The sequence below is a fragment of the Cervus elaphus genome, chromosome 1 (genome assembly GCF_910594005.1).
Source record: "Cervus elaphus chromosome 1, mCerEla1.1, whole genome shotgun sequence".
In the NCBI taxonomy this organism is placed as follows: Eukaryota; Metazoa; Chordata; class Mammalia; order Artiodactyla; family Cervidae; genus Cervus; species Cervus elaphus.
In genome coordinates, this window is record NC_057815.1 from 63,401,058 (window position 1) to 63,425,844 (window position 24,787).

A 24,787-nucleotide genomic window follows, 5' to 3' on the forward strand; every position below is an offset into this window, starting at 1 on the left:
TTTTAGGATCTGAAATAGTTCAACTGGAATTCCATCATCTCCACTGGCTTTGTTCATAGTGATGCTTCCTAAGGCCCACTTGACTTCACATTCCAGGATGTCTGGCTCTAGGTGAGTGATCACACCATCGTGATTATCTTGGTTGTGAAGATCTTTTTTGTAGTTCTTCTGTGTATTCTTTCCACCTCTTCTTAGTATCTTCTGCTTTTGTTAGGTCCATATCATTTCTGTCTTTTATTGAGCCCATCTTTGCATGAAATGTTCCCTTGGTATCTCTAATTATCTTGAAGAGATCTCTAGTCTTTCCCATTCTATTTTTTTCCTCTATTTCTTTGCACTGATCACTGAGGAAATCTTTCTTATCTCTCCTTGATATTCTTTGGAACTCTTCATTCAAATGGGTATATCTTTCCTTTTATCCTTTGCTCTTTGCTTCTCTTCTTTTCACAGCTATTTGTAAGACCTCTTCAGCAGCCATTTTGCTTTTTTGCATTTATTTTTCTTGGGGATGGTCTTGATCCCTGTCTCCTGTACAAAGTCATGAACCTCTGTCCATAGTTCATCAGGCACTCTGTCTATCAGATCTAGTCCCTTAAATCTATTTCTCACTTCCACTGTATAATCATAAGAGATTTGATTTAGGTCATACCTGAATGGTCTAGTGGTTTTCCCTACTTTCTTCAATTTAAATCTGAATTTGGCAATAAGGAATTCATGATCTGAGCCACAGTCAGTTCCCAGTCTTGTTTTTTCTGACTGTATACAGCTTCTCCATCTTTGGCTGCAAAGAATATAATCAATCTGATTTCAGTATTGACCATCCGGTGATGTCCATGTGTAGAGTCCTCTCTTATGTTGTTGGAAGAGGGTGTTTGCTATGACCAGTGCGTTCTCTTGGCAAAACTCTATTAGCCTTTGCCCTGCTTCATTCTGTACTCCAAGGCCAAATTTGCCTCTTACTCCAGGTGTTTTTTGACTTCTTACTTTTGCGTTCCAGTCCCCTATAATGAAAAGGACATCTTTTTTAGGTGTTAGTTCTGGAAGTCTTGCAGGTCTTCTTAGAACCATTCAACTTCAGCTTCTTCAGCTTTACTGGTCGGGGCGTAGACTTGGATTACTGTGATATTGAATGGTTTGCTTTGGAAATGAATAGAGATCATTCTGTCTTTTTTGAGATTGCATCCAAGTACTGCATTCCAAAATGCATTCCAAATTCTTTTGTTGACTATGATGGCTACTCCATTTCTTCTATGGGATTCTTGCCCACAGTAGTAGATATAATGGTAATCTGAGTTAAATTCACCTATTCCAGTCCATTTTAGTTCGCTGATTCCTAAAATGGTGACACTCACTGTTGCCATCTCCTGTTTGACCACTTTCAATTTGCCTTGATTCATGAACCTGGCATTCCAGGGTCCTTTGCAATATGCTCTTTATAGCATTGAACTTTGCTTCTATCACAAGTCACAGCCATAGCTGGGTATTTTTGCTTTGGCTCTGTCTCTATTCTTTCTGGATTTATTTCACCACTGATCTCCAGTAGCATATTGAGCAACTACCAGCCAGGGAGGTTCATCTTTCAGTGTCCTATCTTTTTCAAATGTATAAAAATATTAAATCACTATGTTGTATACCTGAAACCATAACCAAGTAGGAACCTATAGGGTCTTCCCAGGACAGCCCCCATCCTATCTTCCACCTATCTCTTGTTTGTAGAAAAATGTTAGCTTCACAGGCCTTCCTCTAGTTACAAAGAATAAGTTTCATGAGAGAAAATGCAGAAAGAAAGGAAAACTATGAAGCAAAGCAAGGCAATAATAGTTTGGCCACTAAACAAAGTCAAGGACCTTTAACTTCCTCCTCAACAGCTATTGATAATATAGTAAGCCATGTCCTTTGAGCTGTTTTGCAGATACTGAAACCACCACTGGGAAGAAGTTAACTATATGCTGATCACAAGCACAAAGATCCCAGACTGTTTGAAATCAGGTTGATGATGTTGACTCTGGATTACACACCACCGACCAATTACATTGAGATCTCTGCCTATCCACACCACAATGGTTCTATCTTCTTACAACTCAGATGCAAAACGATCATACAAGGGCAAAAAAGCAGTTCTAGGAAGAACCCCACTTGTTCCTGGAAAACTAAGACATATACCAACATCCCCCTCCATTGACCTTGACCTTAAAGTCTTGCCTTAATCATCCCCTGGGCTTCCCTGATAGCTCATTTGGTAAAGAATCAGCCTGCAATTCAGGAGACCCCACTTCAATTACTGGGTTGGGAAGATATGCTGGAGAAGGGATAAGCTATCCACTCCAGTATTCTTGGACCTCCCTTGTGACTCAGCTGGTAAAAAAAAAAAAAAAAAAAAAAAAAAAAAAAAATCTGCCTGCAATGTGGGAAACTGGGTTCAATTCCTGGGTTGGGAAGATGCCCTGAAAAAGGAAAAGGGGACCCACTCCGGTATTCAGGCCTGGAGAATTCCATGGATTGCATAATCTATGGGATTGCAAAGAGTCAGACACGACTGAGAGACTTACACTTTCACTTCACTTTCAATCATCCCCTAGGTGACAATTTGATTTGTGAACTAAGTTCCTGCTTCTCCATTCTCTGGAGATTTAATAAAACTTGTGCTGCTTCAATCTCAGCTTAGTTTTCATTTTGACTATGCAAACCTGAACAGGAAAAGAACCTTCCTTGCCTGAACAGGGGGCCTCAGTTGGGCTAGGGCCCAAATAAGGGTCCATATGACCTAATTCATTAGCAAAACTAACATAATATTGTATGTTAATCATAATTCATTTTTTTTAATACTACATTCTGCAATGGAGAAACACATAAGAGCTATCAATACAAGCTCTGGGGAGTTTAGAATATTAACATAGCTCTTTCAGAAGCATGGGGCTTCCCAGGTGGCCCTAGTGGTAAAAAGCCCACCCACCAGTGGAGGAGACATGAGAGATGTGGGTCCCAATCCTGGGTTGGGATGGCATGAAAATGCACTCCAGTATTTTTGCCTGGAGAATCCTCTGGACAGAGGAGCCTGGCAGGCTACAGTCCATAGAGTTGCAAAGAGTCAGACACGACTGAAGTGACTTAGTACACACGAATTCCAGAAGTACGTTGCTATTGCCCTGTATTTATTGTTGGCCCAGTCCTCTTTTCAACTTTATGTCTCCTAAGGGATCCATCAGGCTTGCAAACAGAGGGGCCTCCTGAGCATTGGAATGACCCATTAAAAAGTAACCATAACTATCAACTTAACCACAGAGTCCTCACTGATCCAATGGTAACCACTGTCATATTTTTAAACCATTCTCACATATACATATTGGCCTACATGCCACAATGCAAGACAATCATTTGAGGATTTGCAGAGAAGAGCAGTTACCTTTTATTATCATCTATGATATATCATGGGCTGTGAGATAGAATTCAAGATAAAACTGGTGAAAGTAAAGCAGGAAAGGAGGATTTATAAATTTATAAATGATGTTACACATTTTTAAGAAACAACTGAGTAATGTCAGTAATGTGATTTGGTAGTAGAGAAAAGGAACCAAGTAAAATCATACATATAAATATATACATATTGAGTTACTATTATTTATGGAAGACCATAACTGTTTTTGGAAATTTCTGCTAAAGGGAAGTTTCTGGTTATATAACTCATAACCAGAAACAATTTTGAAAGCACATATTCTAAGAAAACAGTTGAAATAAATGAAGGGTAGTTAATGACTATGAATAAACAAACCATCTCTGGTGAGTCAGAAGCCTTGAGAGCAAGATAACAGTCTGTGAAATTCTTAAGAGACTGTAAAGGATGTAGAGAAACATTACATCAATCATTCCTCAGAATCTACAGAGAGTTTACTGAGATTGTGTACCTTTCTTGGATGTGCATAGTCTGATGAAGGAGATTCACTTGAAAATAAATGCACACAAAACATAAGGTAAGAGATCTAACAGAAATAGCGACTTAATAGCTGCTTGACTGAGGTACTAGAGATAAACAGAGGAGGCAAGGATAATTCTGACAATTCCTAGTTTAATGGCTGGGTGGCTGTTGTTGTCAGCAAAATAAGATACGATTACATGGAAGAGGAGGGGAGAACTCACTGAATTAAGTTTGGGGATTTTTTGTGTGTGATTATTAAAATACCTTAATATAAATTTATAATGCATTCAACAAAGACTGTTTAGAAAATACCATGGCATTCCAAAAGAGTCCTCTCTACTGGAGTGGTGGATTTCAGCCAAGCGCAATGCTAACTGACTGAGCAACAGGCAAAATATCAAAGCCCAGGGTGTCAGAAAGAATTAAATACTTGTATGGTTTGGAAGCAGATGGAACAATAGTGACAGCAGAAATGTTAGCGAGGTCTTGAGCAGATATTCTGACTACCTAAGCAGATTGTCTGCTGAGGCTAATATAAAGAATGACTATTGAAACAAGTGAATTTCTCCAAAATTTCTTTCAACATAAACCTGAGAGAAGACAGAGAAGAACTTCTAGATGGAAGGGGTGACTATACAAGCAGACTATGACTTAGGGGTAGTTCTCCATAATTTCCTGTCTGTATGCCACCTTCTAGGGCTCTGACAGGAAGCCTCCTTCCTTTAAAGCAAGGGGAAGTCACTTTTTCTTGGTAAGGATTATGTTATCATCTTATAAATAAATTTGTTGGAAACTAAAAGTCTATTTTTCAATTATTATATTTATCAAGAGAAATTATTCTTGTTTATAATGTAACTACTTCTAGCTAAAAGGTATGGGTTTATTTCTAGGTGGTTAACCTCTTGTGTGTTTGATTCTCCCAGAGACAGGTGTACGAATGGAACCTGGCAAAGTTTCCAAGTGGAAAGTAATCATTTAAGGATTTGCAAAGAGAAGAAGTTTAATAGATACTTGAAAACTTTTCATATTTAAATGTTCACTATTGTAGATTTTGTCTTAATTTTTTTCCCTGTCTAGGTTATAGAGTTTGTCCCTTATGTAGTAGTTTCCAAAACTCTAGGATTCTAAATTGTAGCTAAAGTTAAGTTTTGAATTTTTTTTGAAATATTTATGACCGATTTTACATTTTCAATTTCTTACAATAATACACTTCAAATGCTTACTCACATAGGCCAAGTGTATCATACGTTTAATAGAGGAAGACACATAACCTGACAGGTTTTCTTTTTTTCATACAGATATTATTAAAACAACTATACAAGGAACCATTTCCATTAGGTATATTTCTCAATATACATTAACTTTCATGTAAATGGAACTCAGGATCACAGAGCAAGATGTTGGGGACAATTATACACTGAAAAGCACGTTAAGATAAATGGAGTGCATATTCCAGAATTACAGTACTAGGTAGAAACTGGATCTTAGGAAGGATAGGGCCCAGTTATTATAACTAAAGAAGGTGATCAGGGCAAGAGTCATCAGAAACTACTTTTGCTGTTAAGACCAAAAAAGCTGAATTGCATTTTCTTTGCCCTTCTCTCTCATCAGGAAGGTTGGATGCCAAATTCAGATGTAGGGCTGCCTTCAGCAGGGATTGTTGGCTTTCCAGAAATAAGGCTGAGCTTAGCAACACTTCTGTGCTTATTTGCAGCACCTATAGATCATTTGATAGCATAAAGAAATAAAACATCCATTTTTTTTTCCTTTTTATATGGTTGTGATATGCTGTCCATCTTCAGATATTCTTATGGAGTCAATCTAAAATAGGAAAAATTTGTCTTTGGTTGATGATTAAGCCCTTATTGTCCTTATTTTCATGTTTTGTTTTTATGCTTTAGAGTCAGGTCTTATTCTATTATGTGCTCTATGGATAAGAGTATTATTAAAATAATGATTGCATTTTGAAATCTATGTTAATTTTTATGTGTGTTTATGTATGTGTATTCATACTTGATCTCAATTTTCTTGAAAAGACAACTTGACTTACTTCTTTTCTAAAACTGTTTATATAAGAATCCAGCACTGGCTTTGGCACAGTGATGAAGTTATTATGTTGCTAACTGATCCTTTAACAAGAAATACATGCTATAGGTAGAACTGGGGAAAAAAAAAACCCTGAAAACTCAGGAAAAAATATCTGAAATAAATAAATTCAATCTTTTCATTTGCAGGTGAAGATTCCAGGACTAAGTATGGGGACGTGGTTAACCTGATGATTGACAGAGGTTTAGAAGAAGAGTCAGCCCTTCAAGCAGGTCATTACACAGTGTGCCTGGATTCCGCACATACAGGACTATGGAAAAAACAGTCTGTCATCCTACTTTCTGCACAGAGGGATTTGACCAGCTACTTTCTGTCTAAGCATGCAACCTAGTGACTTTTAACATGGCAGACAATACTACTCATCACTACATTTCATCTTTCTTCTTGGTTGGTATTCCTGGCTTGCAAGATTTTCACTGCTGGATCGGCATTCCTGTCTGCCTCCTGTTTTCCCTGACCATGCTGGGGAACAGCATAATCATCATTACCATCAAACTAGAGCCAAGCCTCCACCAGCCTATGTATTTCTTCCTTTGCATGCTGGCAATGAACGACATGGCCCTTGCTTCTTCCACAGCCCCCAAGATGCTTGGCATCTTTTGGTTGGATTCTCACAGATTTGACTTTGATATCTGCTTAGCACAAATGTATTTCATCCACACATTTTGCATAATTGAGTCAGCCTTCCTAGTTGCCATGGCCTTTGACCGTTATGTAGCTATTTGTATCCCACTACGTTATACAACCATCTTGACAACACCAATGGTCATCAAAATGGGTTTAGTCAGTGTGACTCGAGGTATTCTTATGGTTTTACCCTGTCCTCTTCTTATTAAGAGGCTACCATATTACACCAAATATATCATCAATCATGCCTATTGTGAGCACATGGCTATAGTGAAGTTAGCCAGTGCAAACACCCATATTAATAGAGCATATGGAATCTCTGTGGCCCTTTCAGTGATGGTATTGGACCTCGGGCTCATAGCCACATCCTATCTCAAAATCCTTCAGGCAGTCTTCCGGCTCTCCTCTCAGCATGCCCGCTCAAAAGCACTGGGCACCTGTGCCGCCCACGTGTGCACTATCCTTGTCTCCTACACACCTGCCCTCTTTAGCTTTCTAACTCACCGCATTGGCAAGAAGGTGCCTCCAAGTGTCCATATCATTTTTGCAAGTTTGTACCTTCTGGTGCCCCCCACAGTCAATCCCTTGGTATATGGTGTCAAGACAAAGCAGATTCGTGACCGAGTGATTGGTCTCTTTTTCCTAAACAAAAGAATTTCTGAAAACTAAGATATTTAAAAACAAACCCATGGTGGTAGACTCGGTTTCATGGAGTCATAGTACATTAACAAAAGTTACAACCTGGTCCCCAACGTCTTTATTGATCCATCTATGGCTTTAATCAGGGATATTTGATGCTGTACCTTTATTTTTTTTTTCTCTATTTTCAATTTCTATGCTTTCTTTCCTTTAGAAATAAAGGTGTGTTTCTTCACATTCACAAAATGTTAAATTATTGAAATATTTATCATTTCAATAAATGTTAGCAACAATTGTTACTTATTGTTAATATTACCTCACATTCTATATTTATTCATAATATTTAATAATATCCACACATGTGAAATGACTAGTTTAGTTATTGTAGCAATTTAAAACTTCTCAACATACTGGACATTGCCATTCTTGAAAACATTTTTTTCCATTTTTAATTGTTACATGCTTTGTTTAAAAACTGTAGAGTAAAAATAATTTTCAAGTGTCTTTCTATTTATTATTTTAGTAGCAATGATGAATCAGCATGTCAAAAATGAAGCATATTTCTCTCAATATTTTATATTTATTCCCACACATTTGCTCTTCTTTTAGGTATCATGATAGATTTTTCAGTCTCCTTATGCCTGATAAATTATATTATAATATTTTGGCAACCTCCTAGGCAAGAGTCACTTCTAGTTTACTAGGAAAATGTCCAATCAGGGTAAGCTGGTAACATGATTTTGGCTCTGCAGTAACACTTGAAACACTTGAACACTTTCACTTCACACTTGTGAAAATCCTATTTATCCACATTCAGTTCCCTTTTCTTTGGCTTCAGAGAATATCAATTTTTCAGTCACATTTATCCAGTGCTGTTTGTAAACAATCTGCTTCCTAATTAAGAACATTAATTTTGCTATGCATGTAGCACAGAGGACCCTAATTTAGGCCCAATTGTAAATGCTCTGTGCAAAGCATCTTTTTACTTTTAGGATTGTTTTATGGAATGAATGCTCATTGAGTTGGAAATTGTTGATTCTTGACAAAGGTTTGAATATATTTTTCAAATACTTATTGGCCAAAGTGTGTTTTCATATGAATGAGCTTCCTAGCCTCTGACATTTTTATTCTGCTGTAGCCATAATTTTACCTATTCATAACTGTATTTGTATCTTATTAACTTTTGTATGAATTATATTACAACTAGCTCTGATTCCTTACAATGATGTAAATCTTCCTTTTTTTTCCCCAATGAATATACTCTGAGAGGCTCTATCAGATATTTTAGAGTAGAGTTCTGGAAAAGATAAATTAATTTCAAATGTTGCTTCTGTTACTAATGACTGGCTGAGTTTCCTTTTTGACTATATAAATTCTGAGTTTCATCATTGATTAAACAGAAGAAATAGCTTTTATACTTTATAATGTTAGAGCAAGGATTAAATTAAATGATGAATAGAAGACAGTTATCACAGTAATCAACAATCTTCTTCCATATTGTCATGAATAGTGCCATGATAGGTACTGAAAATTGGAAGATCTGTTAGAAAAGATGTTTTTTCCAAACACCTATAGAGTTCTGAAATAGATAGCTCTACAAAGATATCCTCTTAGTTATTCAACATTCTCCAAAGGGGACATTTCACACTTATTCACCCCCCCAAGCCATCCTACAAAATTTATTGTCTCAATAAGTAACACATCAAGTCACTTAAGTCAGTGGGAGAATCAGTTAATGTCATAAAGTATTTATTAAGAGTCAAATACTTGCCCAAATATATGAGAAACAAAGTAGGAAAAATTGAACTAATTTTTATAATGAAAAAAATCAGCATATATCCCAGATAATAAAAAAGATAAATTCAGAGTAACAGTTTAAAAATTGTGCAGGTAATTATGGAATACCAAAAACATCATGATGAGACAATTTTCTAAGGTATATTGGAGGAGATGCTATGAAAAGGATGAGTTGAGTCTTGAAGAGTAATGATAACATAGCAGGTAGTAAGGGTGCCCAAGGTTTTCTAAGAGGCAACATCACAATGGAGGTGAATAGACACTGTATGAAAAGTAAAAATACATCCAGAAAAGAGTGATGGCATACTAAAAAAGGAGAATAAAACTTAAAGAAAAAAATATATAATTAGAAAAGCAGGAGGGGCATTCAATAAGAAAATGTCTAGTTTTGGGCACCTTGAGAAATAAAGAGTTGTACAATGGGAATGGTGAAAGGGCCATACAATCTTGTATACAATGAATGACCTTGTCTCCAAGTGATAAATCTAGCCAAAACTCTGAATTTATTTAATTAGACACTACACTATATTTTGCACTTATAGAGCCTGATGACCTACTTCACAGAATATGACTTTGTCAAGTCCATGGGGCAATCTGTAGCATACAGGCTAAATCCATCTTGTTGCCTCTTTTCTAAATAAAAAATTTTATTGGATTACCATCATATCCATTGATTAATGTATTGTTGATGGAAGCTTTGGCACAGTAGGGGCAAAGTTGAATAATTAGGACAGAGATCATACAATTAAAAAGCTTAAAATATTCACTGTCAATCCCTTTACATAATAAGTTTGCTGATCTATAATTCAGAGCAACAATTGACTACATCATAATATGTTAGTTGTGGAGAAGGAAATGGCAACTCACTCCAGTATTCTTGCCTGGAGAATCCCAGGGACAGGGGAGCCTGGAGGGCTGCTGTCTATGGGGTTGCACAGAGTCGGACATGACTGAAGCGACTTAGCAGCAGCCGCAGCAGCAGCAATGTGTTAGTTGAGATTCCCCAGGGACTCAGCGGTAAAGAATCTGCCTGCCAATGCAGGTGATGCAGGTTTGATTCCTGGGTTGAGAAGATACCCTGGAGAAGGAAATGGCTACACACTCAGTATTCTTGCCTGGAAAATACCATGGACGGAGAAGTCAGGTGGGCAACAGTCCTCGGGGTTTCATAAGAGTCAGATATGACTTAGTGACTAAACAACAACGGGTCTGGTTTCTTTTAGGATGGATTCATTGGATCTCCTTGCAGTCCAAGGCACTCTTAAGAGTCTTCTCCAACATCACAGTTAAAAAGCATCAATTCTTTGGTACTCAGCTTTCTTTATAGTCCAACTCTCACATCCATACATGACCACTGGAAAAACCATAGCCTTGACTAGATGGACTTTGTTGGCAAAGTAATGTCTCTGCTTTTTAATATTCTGTCTAGGTTGGTCGTGACTTTCCTTCCAAGGGGTAAGCATCTTTTAATTTCATGGCTGCAATCACCATCTGCAGTGATTTTGGAGCCCAGAAAAATAAAGTCTGTCACTGTTTCTATTGTTTCCCCATCTCTTTGCCACGAAGTGATGGGATTGGATGCCATGACCTTAGTTTGCTGAATGTTGAGCTTTAAGCCAACTTTTTCACTCTCCTTTTTCACTTTCATCAAGAGGCTCTTTAGTTCTTCTTCACTTTCTGCCATAAGGGTGGTGTCATCTGCATGTCTGAGGTTATTGATATTTCTCCTGGCAATCTTGATTCCAGTTTGTGCTTCCTCCAGCCCAGCATTTCTCATGATGTACTCTGCATATAAGCTAAATAAGCAGGGTGACAATATACAGCCTTGACGTACACCTTTTCCTATTTGGAACCAGTCTGTTGTGTTTCAGCTCATTATTGTGAACACAATCTAAATAGATAGAATTTTGCATAAGGGGAAAATGATGTAAAAAATCAAAACTTGTAATAAATTTAGATAAAGTAGCATTAACAATTTAACAACACTAACAATATAAGAATAAAAGTAAGGATGTCAAATGAAATTCATTTAGTATAATCTAGTACTTGCAAGGTGCTGTCTTCCTGAAGTCATCTGAGAAAGACACAATTGGATAGCTTGGGCCAATTTCAGCACTATAAACCTTAGCCCTATAGGATTTGTGATATCACTTAAAGATACCATGGGGTTTGGAAAATTAGAGTTGTAAAGAGTTTGCATCAGATTCTGCTGGTGTGTAACATCAATAGGACTCATGGTCAGAGAAGCAGGGAGTTTCAGTGGGTTCTACAGTATTGGAAAAACCTAGATTAATTAAATCCTTTCCTACTTTCAAAGCAGTTAATTGTAGCTGGATGAAAATGATGTACACACAAAGTTTATGACATTAACTCTGTAATTATAAAATCATAGTTCATGTGATAAAGTCAAGATCACTGGAATGAAATTTGACAAACCTATAAATCCAGAGGTTTTACCTGCCTCCTGCAAAACCTGTATGCAGGTCAAGAAGCAACAGTTAGAAATGGACATGAAACAATGGGCTGGTTCAAAATCAGGAAAGGAGTAGGTCAAGGCTATATGTTGTCACCTTGTTCCTTTAACTTACATGCAGAGTACATCCTACAAAATGCAGTTATTGAGAGCAATGTCTGTCACTCAAAGCATTGTCAGGAAAAGATATATGGGTTCATGGAGGCTGGGCTCAGATTTGATAATGACCAGCAGCAGAAAATTCCCAAACGGAGCAGTGATGTGCATGGCAGAGAAAGGAATGCTGATCCAGAACTGCACAGACTCCAGGCTAGGGATCCCAATCAGTGTCAGCACCGAGGGCATGAAAACTATGCCATTGAGCTGGGGCATGTTTGTTTTGAACTCTCTAGTTTAGAGAGTCTGATTCAAGATGGCGGTTTTTGTTGAATATCTTTCTTGTTTTATGTTTTTACCTAGGTTCATACCATCAGTGGTTAAATGTGGTTTCAAATGGCATTTTGACACACATAGTCGTGTTTTTGTTTTTGTTTTTGTTTTTTTTGATGTTGCAGTTAAATTTGGCTGTGAATGTACATAGAGTTTCCCTGAATAATTTATTTTGAATTTTCTTTCTGTTCTCTTTTTTTTGCTATGTATACAGATAGATATAAACACATACACACTTGGAAGCTTACAAATATTCACTATAGAGAGAGGAAGCTCTCCTTCCAGTCAATGTGAATTCCTATGGTTTTTGCAAAATTAGTTGAAAACCATCTCATTGAATGTAGTTGGGTCTTCTAAGTTAACTTCTTGTAAGTTAACAAGATCTGACATAAATGGTGTGCTACATATAACTTTATTTTCTAATCAAAGAACTTCCAATTCATTCAGATAGTCTAGTAGAAGTCTAATAATAATAATAATACCAACACACTCTTAGGAGCTGCTCTAGATCTTGGGAAAATGTTATAAAGTGGCATTATCAAAGATGACACAGGCAAAGCTCTACCTGTGACAATTACACATGACAAGTGGTATGCTAAGTATGCATATGGGACACATAAAGAGGTTGTAACAGAATATTTAGAATCTGCTTTTATCCCAAAGTTGGAACCTAGGGAAATTCTCTGAGTATTATGTATAAAGTTAAATATTTTACAGATAAATAATTAAAATAATATGTAATGACAACAAAGAAATAAGTCAGACATCTGCTATACTAAAATGTGAAACATGAATTTCTCATATGCAAATTTATTTCTGCAAAAACTGAACTGCAAAATTTTTTACCTGATAGAATAATACCTAAAAATTGAAAGTTTTATGATTATTTCTGAAAGAAACTTTTCAATTACCAAAATTTAATCAAATAATGATATCTATATTTTCATATGTACACTAAAATGTATTTTATCAGTATTTTTCTAGAATAACAAAAAAGTATCAAATAATCAAAAAAGTATTAATATGCATCAAATTTTTGGCACTCAGCTTTCTTCACAGTCCAACTCTTAAATCCATACATGACCACTGGAAAAATTATATACATAAAACTTTAGATATATTATGCAATATTGAATAAGTAACTATATTTATTCAGTGGGATTCAAGTTCATGATATGATTACTGATTTAAAATAAGCAGTTTTAATATATTTATTAAAATCCACCTCTGGATACTACCATATAGCTCTATTTTCTGTATGCTCCATTCATCTTTTATGGAAGTGTAGCATATGTTACGAAAGCCATTTGCTGGCAATTTCCATATTTAAGTATTATTATAATTTCTTGGAGGCTTATTTTTCTCTCACATATTGAAAATAGGCACATCATTCATATGACGTTCTCTCCAAACACCTCATCAGTTCAGTTCAGTCAGATCAGTCGCTCAGTCGTATCCACTCTTTGCGACCCCATGAATCGCAGCATGTCAGGCCTCCCTGTCCATCACCAATGCCCGGAGTTTACTCAAACTCACGTCCATCGAGTCAGTAATGCCATCCAGCCATTTCATCCTCTGTCGTCCCCTTCTCCTCCTGCCCCCAATCCCTCCCAGCATCAGGGTCTTTTCAGATGAGTCAACTCTTCGCATGAGGTGGCCAAAGTATTGGAGTTTTAGCTTCAACATCAGTCCTTCCAATGAACACCCAGGACTGATCTCCTTTAGGATGGACTGGTTGGATCTCCTTGCAGTCCAAGGGACTCTCAAGAGTCTTCTCCAAACCACAGTTCAAAAGCATCAATTTTTTGGTGCTCAGCTTCCTTCATAGTCCAACTTTTACATCCATACATGACCACTGGAAAAACCATAGACTTGACTAAATAGAACTTTGTTGGCAATGTAGTGTCTCTGCTTTTTAATATGCTATCTAGGTTGGTCATAACACCTCATAGAACCCAGTAAGTCAATCCAGTATGGCATTTACTTTTAACCCATATTGGTTGATCACACAGATTCTCTTCTTCAGATAGGATTGTGCAAAATTACTTGCAGGCATTATAGAAACACACTCATAAATGAGCCCAAAATGCAGCCATTATTACACTACTCCCTAGTCCCTTAAAGCTGCGATTCAAAGGGTTGTTTGTTTGCTTTTCTAAATCACCATCCATCTTACTGAGGAAGAAACACACTAGTCTCTGCCCAATCTCTGTCCCTGATTAACTTCATTTTCCAATTCCCTATACCCTCACAGAAGCTTAATGTAAGGCCCATATTGTCTTAGTTTACCATTACTGCCTATACTACCTTTTCCTGATTCACATTCTTCTCACGCTTTTTACTCTTGGTATAACATATTAGCTACTCCTTTTGACCTGACACAATATCCTTGCTCCTTCAATTTCTTACTTCTACTTGCTTTATGATCTCATATTATAATCTGTATATTCAACTTCTCCAACAGAGAAGCTCAATGATAGAAAAAAGTCACAATTCTGGAAGGGTTTCCAATAAAATGTATGCGGTGCTGAATTCCCTGCTGATTTCCAGACATTCATGTTCATAAATTTCACCTTTCTCTTCAAACTCTCTGCAATAACTCTTTTCTGTTGGTCATAAGATGTTTGTTACATTTTACAAACTCTAGATTCCTTCTCTCTGCTACTCCCTACCCCAGCGGGCATGGACACTCCTCTTTCAGCTAACTCCTAGTTCTGTTTTGATGAGAAGTGAAGTTGCTTAGTCGTGTGTGACTCTTTGTGATCCCATGGACTGTAGCCTACAAGGCTCCTCCTTCTGTGGAATTTTCCAGGCAACAGTACTGGCGTGGGTTGCCATTTCCTTCTCCAGGGGATCTTCCTGACCCAGGGATTGAACCTAGGTCTCCTACATTGCAGATAGATGCTTTACCCTCTTAGCCACCATTATTCCTTTACTTCCTCCCTGATAAATAGTGCATATATATATATATATATATAAAATTAGTCTTCCCTCAAAATTTGTATATTAATCATGTATTAATTTAGTAGTCATTTCCCTTCTGATAAAATATAATTCAAACCTACTGGTATATTCACAGATGCTGTGATTTTCTGCTAATATCTGCTGTCTCAATTTAAATGGTGCTATAATTCCCAATGTGTCACTATGAATCACCATATTTTCAAAATCAATTTAAGTGATTTTTAAACCACTGTCATAAGACTTTGTCTCCATAATTCTTGAAAGCTTGTATATTTAGAAAAAATTCAAAATTATGGTTTATCCAAACACATCAAACATTTTAAAGGACTCTTCTAAGTTGATATTTGTGCAGTGCTTAAAGTTATTTTGTCTTTAAAATACAAATTTTGTTTCCATAATCCAAGTATCTTGTTTTCGTCCAGTCTCAAGACACCCTCCTCTTTTGTTGCTTTTTTGCTCTTACTGTATGTTGTTGATGTGCTGAGTTCCATTGACAACTATAGTCTTCCCCATGGTTCTTTTACTTCTCATTAAAAATGGCCTCATGCCCAGACATATTTTCCAGTCCCATAGTTTCACTAATCACTGTTTCAGAGTAAATAAATAGTCATATCTGGATAAATCTAACCTGAACAGAGAACTCATCTGCTAAACTGCCTCTTAAACAGTTCCAACTTGTGAAATTACTCCATTTGGGGGGTTAGGGAAAAATCAAATCACATCTGGCCTTTAAATTCAAGTATCTTTATTTGATCCAGGTTTGCCGGTAATATAGTCAAAATAGTTCAATAGGTTCAGGATTTCTACAAAGGCCTTTTATTATGTATAATTACATATGAGAAGAAAAACCCTCAATTCATCTAGAAGAAAACTGGAAAACCATTCATTCCTTCAAATCCAGTCACACATTCAGTGACTAAATACTTATCGATAAGAGATTCAATTTTCAAATTTGCTATTAATAGTGAAGATAACTTTAATACATCATCACCATTACAAACATATCTGGCATAAAAATTATATATGACAGGATTCTGCAAACTAATTTAGAATTTTAGAACTTCTTAGCTAAGCTTTCCTTTGTTAGTAATGCTTCCTCTAAGTTTCCTCTTGCACGACGTTGGACCTTCCTATGAGACAAATACTCGTGGCTTGTTTTTTTTTTTTTTTTTTTTTAATTTTTTATACTCTCAACTCAAACATTGCCTCCTCTGTGAAGAGTCACCTAATAGTTTTAGCAACATTCAAATTTATTAAATATAGCTACTAGGAATATCTAATAGGATTGCATTAGTATTTTACTTTCCCCAGACTTGTTTAATGCCAAAAATGTGCAAAACTCAATGCATTTGCAGATACATTTGCTTTGTTTTCAGCTGTATATATGCATGGAGAAGGAGGGTGGTGTGGACTAGGAAAAGTAAAGAACCAGTCTAAGAAAATGCTAAGAATTTAAGCATCTTAATGTATGAGTTTCCTCTGTTATTTCAGTATTACCTTTGAATGCTCACATAAGTGAGGCTATATACTTGTTTCAGTTGAAAATATGAAGAGAGTCCGAATATTCAGGAATTAAGAGGAGAGGCATGCCTTTCCCTTTCCCAGGGCTGAGGAATCCAGGCATTTCTCATTACAATGATAAGTACCCTCTTCCTTTTTTGAGCCATACAGTAAAAGGTGATTGTTTGCAACTCTCTCTTTGATAGGGATCTTCTTATGTTTTTTAAGTCTGGAATTTTAATCTTTATCTTTGCTGAGAATAACCACCTTGTAAGACAGTATATACGCCCACGCCATGTTTGATTAAAACACCTTTGCTCCATCAGAGCTTTGGTCCCTGTGTCTTTCTTTCTTTCTTTCTTTCTATTCCTTCTTTCTGTCTTTCTCTCTCTATTTCTGGCTAATTCCTTGGAGCGCGGAGGCCCGCTGAGCTCACTTTCTTGCCCAGGCTTCTAAGACCCTCTCGAGAAGGTGCACTGCACCTTCACCCACCCGAGAGGGCGCCCGGTGCCTACGTGCAGCAGCGCGAGCCCTAAGAACAGGGCTCTATTGGCTTTCCGCGTAAACCAGGGGGTGTCAGCCTCTTTCTCTCTCTTACTCTCGGAACCACCAGGTTCCGGTCCATTAAAGGACCAACAAGCGCTATCAGCCTCTTTCTCTCTCTTACTCTTCGGACCACCAGGTTCCAGCCTATTAAAGGACCAACAGCTGACAAATATTATTCTCCTTTTAGGATTTCATAAGAGTGATCATACACAGTTACAGAATCCAATTTCCCACAATCTCCTTAGATCATTTTCTCTGTGTCAATCTCAGAGGCTCCTAAAAGAACACATACTCACAAGTTCAAATCACCAATCTTCTTACATGTGTGCACTGGGATGGTAATATATAATTGCACATACAATTATAATGAAGTTGTTTCCAATAAGACAGAGGACAAATATTATATCAGCAGTTGGGCAAAGGCAGGATGCAATTCCCTTGTGTAAAGGAAATAATAACAAACATATCAAAGGATGTAATGATATGCAACAGTTTATTTTCTCCAGCTTTCGATGGCTTCTAAATGCATGAATATTGGACAAAGTAGGAAGTGCCAATTCCAGGATTCCATTTCCAGGATATACTGAGACTCCTAATTTAACTTCACAAAGCTGAAAGAGAGAGAAGTAGAAACAGAGCTTCCTTTCTAATAAGAGCTAATCCTAATATTTAGATCACTTTATAGGAGATTCCATGAATTTTTTTACTCATAAATTTCTTACTTCTATAAACCACCTTGGCAGTAGTCAACTTTGACCAACAGTGCTAGGCAACTCCCTATATAGAGTCAACTACCTAATGTATATAAACTGGACCATACAGGCATTTAAAAAAAAATGAGGTATAGTTGATTTAAAATGTGCTAGTTTCAGGCGTATAACAAAGTGATTCAGTTATACATATGTATACATCTATTTTGCCAGATTATTTTCTCTTATAGGTTATTGCAGAATATTGAATATAATAACCTGGGCAATATAGCAGGTTCTTATTGGCTATCTATTTTACAGAGAGTAGTGTGTATCTGTTAATCCCAAACGTCTCATCTTTCCCTCTCTCTGGCCCTTTCTCCTTTGGGAACCATAAGTTTGTTTCATATGATTCTGGGTATATTTCTTTTTTGTGTATAAATTCATTTGTATCAATTTTTCAGATTCCACATGTAAGTCATATCATATGATAATTGTCTTTCTCTGTCTGGCTTACTTCACTTAGTATGACAGTTTCTAGGTCCATTCATGTTGCTGCAAATGGCATTATTTCATTCTTTTATATGGCTGAGTAATATTTCATCTTATGTTTTACATAAGAAAAGATTGTTGACTTTGGGAGGATACTTATTGGTTTGTGAAGTAAGATTTCCACATAGATGCATTGTAATTATTATTATTTTCAGTACAAAGTCAGTCACAACAAGAAGTAGGGAGCTCTGAAACTGTCACAATCCTTTCTATGGGATAGTCCAGATGAACATACAGTTAGTTTGTACTCATATTTCTGTCTTCTTGCTTGCTTCAAGTGCACTAACCTAGTCTGCATGTTCAGAGCCAATTCAGGCAAAATCTTGGGTAAACATACCTCTCATTACTCATGACCATTATGTATGACCACTTTGAGCTTACTGCCCCTATCTGTAAAGTGATTTGGTCTTCTTTGTCATTAAAAATTAGATAGACAAAAATTAGCCTGCCTGGCATAACTTTCCGCAACTATATGAGCTAATCATGAATGTTTCACATACACAGAGACAGAATCAGAGTAAGAGTCTTTCATGAACAAGTGTGATGGAAGTCTTCAGGTAAGGCTCTTCATCTTCATTTTAGAAGGCAGGAGTGGATGAAGTAAGCAACTTTGAAATTAAGTTTAATTTCAGGAAAAAACCGTCTAAGCTAGAATTATTCTTTTAATAGTATTAGATTTCTGGAGACAATGTACTAAATTAAAGGAATGTTAATCTGTCAAAACTGATGTATGACAGTTCTCTTTTTGTATGACACTAAACACAGTATTTAAGTCTATATTTCCTTTCAATAAAGTGTGAATAGAAAATACTTCAACATAATAAAAGACATTTGTGACAAACTCACAGGTAACACTCTCCATAGTGAGAAACAGAAAGTCATTCCTGTAAGAACAAGAACAAGATAAGGATGTCCACTCTTGGCACTCTTAGTAAACAAAATATTGGAAGTCCTAGCCAGAGCAATTAGGCGAGAAGAAGAAATAAAGTTCATTCAAACTGGAAAGAAGTGAAACATCCACTATTTGTGGATGACATGATTTTATACACAAATTACTCTATCAACTTCACCATGATAAATGAATATAGTAACATTGAAGAATACAAATTCGATGTTTAAAAATTTGTTGCATTTCTGTATGCTGACAGTGCCTGAGCAGAAAGAGAAATTAAAACAACCACACTATTAGCAGTCTCAACAAAATAATAAAATGAATTTGGGAATAAATTTAACCAAGGAGGTTAGAGACCTGTACAGACATTTTTGAAAGAAACTGATGAATACGCAAATAAATGGAAAGGCATTCTGTATTCATAGGTTGGAAGAATTAACACTGTCAAAACATCCTTATCACCTAAAGCCATCTACATATTCAGTGTTATTCCTATCAAACTCCAAGGAATATTTTTCACAAACATAAAACAAAAAAATCTAAAATTTATATGGACTCAGAAAAGAACCATTATCCACAATATCCAGCTATCTCACTTCTGGGTATTTACTGGGAAACACAAAATTAACAAGAAAACCATTTGAAAAAGTATATATATACTCAGAGCTAATTTAGGTAAAATCTTGGGTAAACATATTTCTCATTACTCATGACTGTTATGTATGACCACTTTGAGCTTACTTCCTCTATCTGTAAAGTGAAGGATTTGGTCTTCTTTGTTATCAAGAATGTTAACTTGCACTGGTATAACTTTCCACAAATATATGAGCTAATCATGAATGCTTTGCACACAGAGACAGAACCAGAGTAAGAGCCTTCCATGAACAAGTGTGATGGAAGTGTTATATATATATATAGACACACACAAAGGCTTCTATATATATATAGAATATATATAATCCTCCCTTATAGAATTAGTTCTTTCTTCTTCAGATATAGTTATAGAATTTGCTTTTATCTAAAAAAATATTGCTAATATATCATATGGTAGGTCAAAACAAGTATATTAAATGCATAGTTTTTTGTTTACTTAACACTTCCATTAATTCTCAGTTATAACTCTATCACACATTTTAGTATGATTGTAATATTTTACTAATATAAATATGCTTACATTGCTTAATATTATAAATATAAAATATAAATATGTTTCAATGTATAAGGTATAAATAGACTTAATGTGCAACACACAATTGCAGAACAAAGAACTTTAGGGCCTTAAATGCAATAATAATGATGATAATAAGTATATTTATAAACAACAGCATAGATTTTGTTTCATACACAATATATTATAATTCATTACACTGACATTTTTATGCAGTAGCATTGATGCCACTTCATATTTTAAACAGAAGAAGCAAAAATGTATTAATATTTAGTTGCACTTTTAAGAGATGTCCTTAAAAGTTGATTTAATTAAAACAAAATCTTCATAATTTCTTCTGTGTTATCTACTGGCTAAATGTATGCTCCAAGTAATTCTGTATTCATACAAGTGAAATTATTTGAATAGGAATCAGAGCTTCAGTGTTGCAAATGTAAAATCTAGAGCTCTCTATTTCAGCAAACAAATGAACATAAGAAAGCAAACAGTCGCACTAAAAATTAGTGTTTCTCAGACTGAATTTGTATTATTTGAAATAAGATAGATGAGAGCTCAAGATGCATCCTTCAAGTGAAAAATCTTGGACACTCGATCTCGAATCTGTTTGGTCTTTACACCATAAACAATAGGATTGAGAAAAGGTGGGACAAGCAGGTAAAGATTGGACAGAAGAATGTGAATGTAAGATGGAATATGGAACCCAAATCTGTGTGTAAAGGAGGAGAAGAAACCCAGGAGATAAAACACAAGGAAGACACAAATGTGGGCAATGCAAGTGTTAAAAGCTTTGAGTCTCGCTTCCTTCTGAGGCAGTTTGAAGACAGTTACAAATATTCGAATGTAAGAGAGTGTGATGAAGATTATATCAAATCCAAGTATAATGAAAGCCACAAAAAGACCATAAATCTTGTTGATTCGAGTGTCTTCTGCTGCCAGCTTCACAATGGCCATGTGCTCACAGAATGAATGGGAGACCACAGTGGTCCGATAGTGTTTCAGCCGGCATTTGATGAGAATGAGACACAGAGCTATGAGGACACCTGCTCTGAGTGTCACTCCAGCCCCAATCTGAGTGAGGAGTTTGTGGGTAAAAATAGCTGCATGTCTCAGAGGATCACAGATTGCCACATAGCGGTCCAAGGCCATGGCCAGCAGAATACCTGACTCAGTACACTGGAAGGTATGGATGAGCCACATCTGAAAGAGACAGGCATCAAAAAGTATTTCTGGTGAGTGGAACCAGAATATCCCTAACATTTTTGGTAGGATACAGGTACTGAGAGCAATGTCTGTCACTCCAAGCATTGCCAGGAAGAGATACATGGGTTCATGGAGGCTGTGCTCAGATTTGATGATGACCAAGATTAGGAAATTTCCAAATAGAGCAACGATGTACATGGCACAGAAGGGAATGCTGATCCAGAACTGCACAGACTCCAGGCCAGGGATCCCAATCAGTGTCAGCACTGAGGGCATGAAGACTGTACCATTGAGCTGGAGCATGTTGGCTTGGAACTGCCGGGTTTGGAGATTCTGATTCAAGATGGCAGTTTGTACTGAGTGCCTTTCTTATTTTCTGTTTTAACCTAAATTCATACCATCAGTGGTTAAATGTGGTTTAAAATGGCATTTTGACAGACATATTCATTTTTCTATAGAACAGTTAGATTTGTCCAGGAATCCAGATACAGTCTCCCTGAATGATGTATCTCAAATTTCTACTTCTGTTTTCTATTTCTCTGTCTCTTTTTCTGTTACATATATAGAAACATATACACTCTCAGAGGCATACAAATACTCACCATAGAGAGAAGCACTCCTTCTAGTCAATGTGAATTCTTATGGTTTTTGCATAATTAGTTAAACAGTATTTCATTGAATGCAGTTTGTTCTGCTAAGCTAACAAGTTCTGAGAACATAAATTCTGTGTAACATAACTGGTTTGTTTTTTTTTTTTTGGTTTTTTAATCAAAAAACATAATTCATTCGGACAGTCTAGTAGAAGTAAAATAATAGTAATGATAGTAACAGACTTTTAGAAGTTGCTCTAGATCTTGGGAAAATAAGTTACAAAATGGCATAGTCAAAGAAGACATAGGCAATGATCTAAATGTGATAATTATATAAGACAATTAGTATGCTAAGTATGCATATGTTACATATAAGTTTGTAACAAGTATTTAAAATCGTCTTTATTCCAAAGTTGGAACCCAGGTAAACTTTTTAAGAAATGTGGATAAAATTAGGTATTTTAGAGATAATAACATAAAATAAAATGTAACATGACAATAAAGAAATAAGGCAAACTTATATTGAAATAAAATGTGATACATGAACCACATGCAAATTTATTTCTACAAATTTAAACTGGGAAAATTTTTACCTGATTCAATAATATCCAAAAACTGAAAGCTACTATGATTATTTCTCAAGTTATCAAAATCTGAACAATTAATAACATCTATATTTCAAATATATACCTAAATTTATTTTATCAATATTGTTCTAGGAAAATAAATCAGAAAGTATCAAAACCATGAACATAAAATTTTAAATATACTATATATTGAAGAAGTAACTATATTTATTCAGTGGAATTCAGTTTATCATGTGATTCCCAATGAAAAATAACCAGTGTTAATATATTTATTACAAACGACCTTTGGACACTATCATACAGCTCTGTTTTCTGTCTGCGCCATTCATTCTGCTATGGAAGTGATTTGCTGTTGTTCTAGTCATTAAGTCATATCTGACTCTTTTGCAACCTTTTGGAGTGTAGCACACCAGGTGCCTCTGTACATGAGATTTCTCAGGCAAGAATACTGGAGTGGGTTGCCATTTTCTTCTCTAGAGGATCCTCCATCCCAGGAATCAAACCTGCATCTCCTTCATTGGCAGGTGGATACTTTACACTGAGCCACCAGGGAAGTCCATGGAAGTATTAGTGTATGTTATTGAAGGCATTTGGGGGCAATTTCCATATGTAAGCATTATTTAAATTCTTTGGAGGTTTATTTTCCTCTCACATATTGAAAATAGGCACATCATTCATATGACTGTTTCTCCAAATATTTCCTAGAACCCTGAACACCAACCCAGTATGACGTTTACCTTTTACTCATACTGGTTGATCACAGATTCTCTTCTTCCAATAGGGTTGCACAAAATTATCTGCAGTATCATGGAAATCCACTTGTAAATGAGCCCAAAATGCAGTGCATTATTATACTATTCCCTTAGTCCCTTAGAGCTGCAATTCAAATGCTTATTTGCTTGCTTTTCTAAATCACTATCCAACTTTGTTGAGGAAGGAATACAAGAATCTCTGTGGCCATTTCTCTGTCCCTCATTAAACTTTCATTTTCAATTCCCTATACACTCACAAAAGTTTAATACAAGGTCCATATTGTCTTAGTTTACCGTTGCTGCTTTTACTACCTTTTCCTGATTCACATTCTTCTCAAACTTTATATTCATGGTATAATATATTAGCCATGCTTTTTCCCCTGACACAATCTCCTTGCTTCTGGGGTTTGCATGGGGTTTGCAAAGAGTTGGAAACAACTGAAATGACTGACAGCACAGCTCATTATCATTCCTTTACCTTTGCTCTGGTAAATTGTATATATATAAATAAACATATATATATATATATATATATATATATATATATATATATATATATGCTTATTAGCTTTCCCTCAAAACATGTATTTTAACCATGCATTAATTTAGCAGTTATTTCCCTTATGATAAAATATATTTCAGGTTTGTACCCATTTGTTTTAATAGGTGCTGTGATCTCATTGTGAAATATGCTATAATCCTGAATGAATCCCCATGACTTGCTATAATTTTTTAAATCAATTTAAGTGATTTTTAAACTATTGCCATAAGACTTTGTCTCCATAATTCCTGAAAGTTCATATATTTGAAGAAAATTCAAAATTATACTCTATCCAAATACAATGAATTTTTAAAAGGACTCTTCTATGTTGATTATTTGTGCAGTGCTTAAAACTATTTTATCTTTAAAATAAAAATTTTGTTTCTATAATCACAGTCTATCTTTTTTTTTCCTTTAGTCTCAAGACACCCTCCTCTTTTGTTGTTTTTTCTGACTCCCTTTATTTTGTTGATGGCCTGAATTCCATTGAAACCCATATTCTTCCCCATGGTTCTTTTTCTTCTCATTATAAACGGCTCTCTACCCAGACATTCTGTTCAACTTCAGAGTTTCACTTACAACTGACTATGACTAAATAAATAAACATATTTCAATAAATCTAACCTGAACACAGGACACATATGCTTAACCGCCTCTTATACAGCTCCACAGGCTTCCATGGTGGCTCAGAAGATAAAAAATATGCCTGCAATGCAGGAAACCCAGGTTGATCCCTGGGTTGGGAAGATCCCCTGGAGAAGGAAACAGTTACCCACTTCGGTATTGTTGCCTGGAGAATTCCATGGAGATAAGAGCCTGGCC

The 24,787-nt window shown here is 35.9% G+C and overlaps 2 protein-coding genes across 2 annotated transcripts; one reads left to right on the forward strand and one right to left on the reverse strand.

Annotated features, from left to right (window-relative positions):
* Positions 1 to 6,361: 6,361 nt before the first annotated feature.
* On the forward strand, positions 6,362 to 7,385 carry LOC122700195 (putative olfactory receptor 52P1). The gene has a single exon (XM_043912935.1). It carries the CDS (start codon positions 6,362 to 6,364, stop codon positions 7,313 to 7,315), a length of 954 nt encoding a protein of 317 aa, XP_043768870.1. The 3' UTR covers positions 7,316 to 7,385.
* Positions 7,386 to 20,847: 13,462 nt separating this feature from the next.
* LOC122700261 (olfactory receptor 52A5-like) lies at positions 20,848 to 21,798 on the reverse strand. Its single transcript, XM_043913048.1, has one exon. The coding sequence runs from the start codon at positions 21,796 to 21,798 to the stop codon at positions 20,848 to 20,850; it is 951 nt and encodes a 316-aa protein (XP_043768983.1).
* Positions 21,799 to 24,787: the final 2,989 nt, after the last annotated feature.

Excerpts from the sequence above, each read along its gene's own strand:
- LOC122700195 (XM_043912935.1), top strand. The coding sequence starts at position 6,362 with ATGGCAGACAATACTACTCATCACTACATTTCATCTTTCTTCTTGGTT.
- LOC122700261 (XM_043913048.1), bottom strand. The coding sequence starts at position 21,798 with ATGCTCCAGCTCAATGGTACAGTCTTCATGCCCTCAGTGCTGACACTG.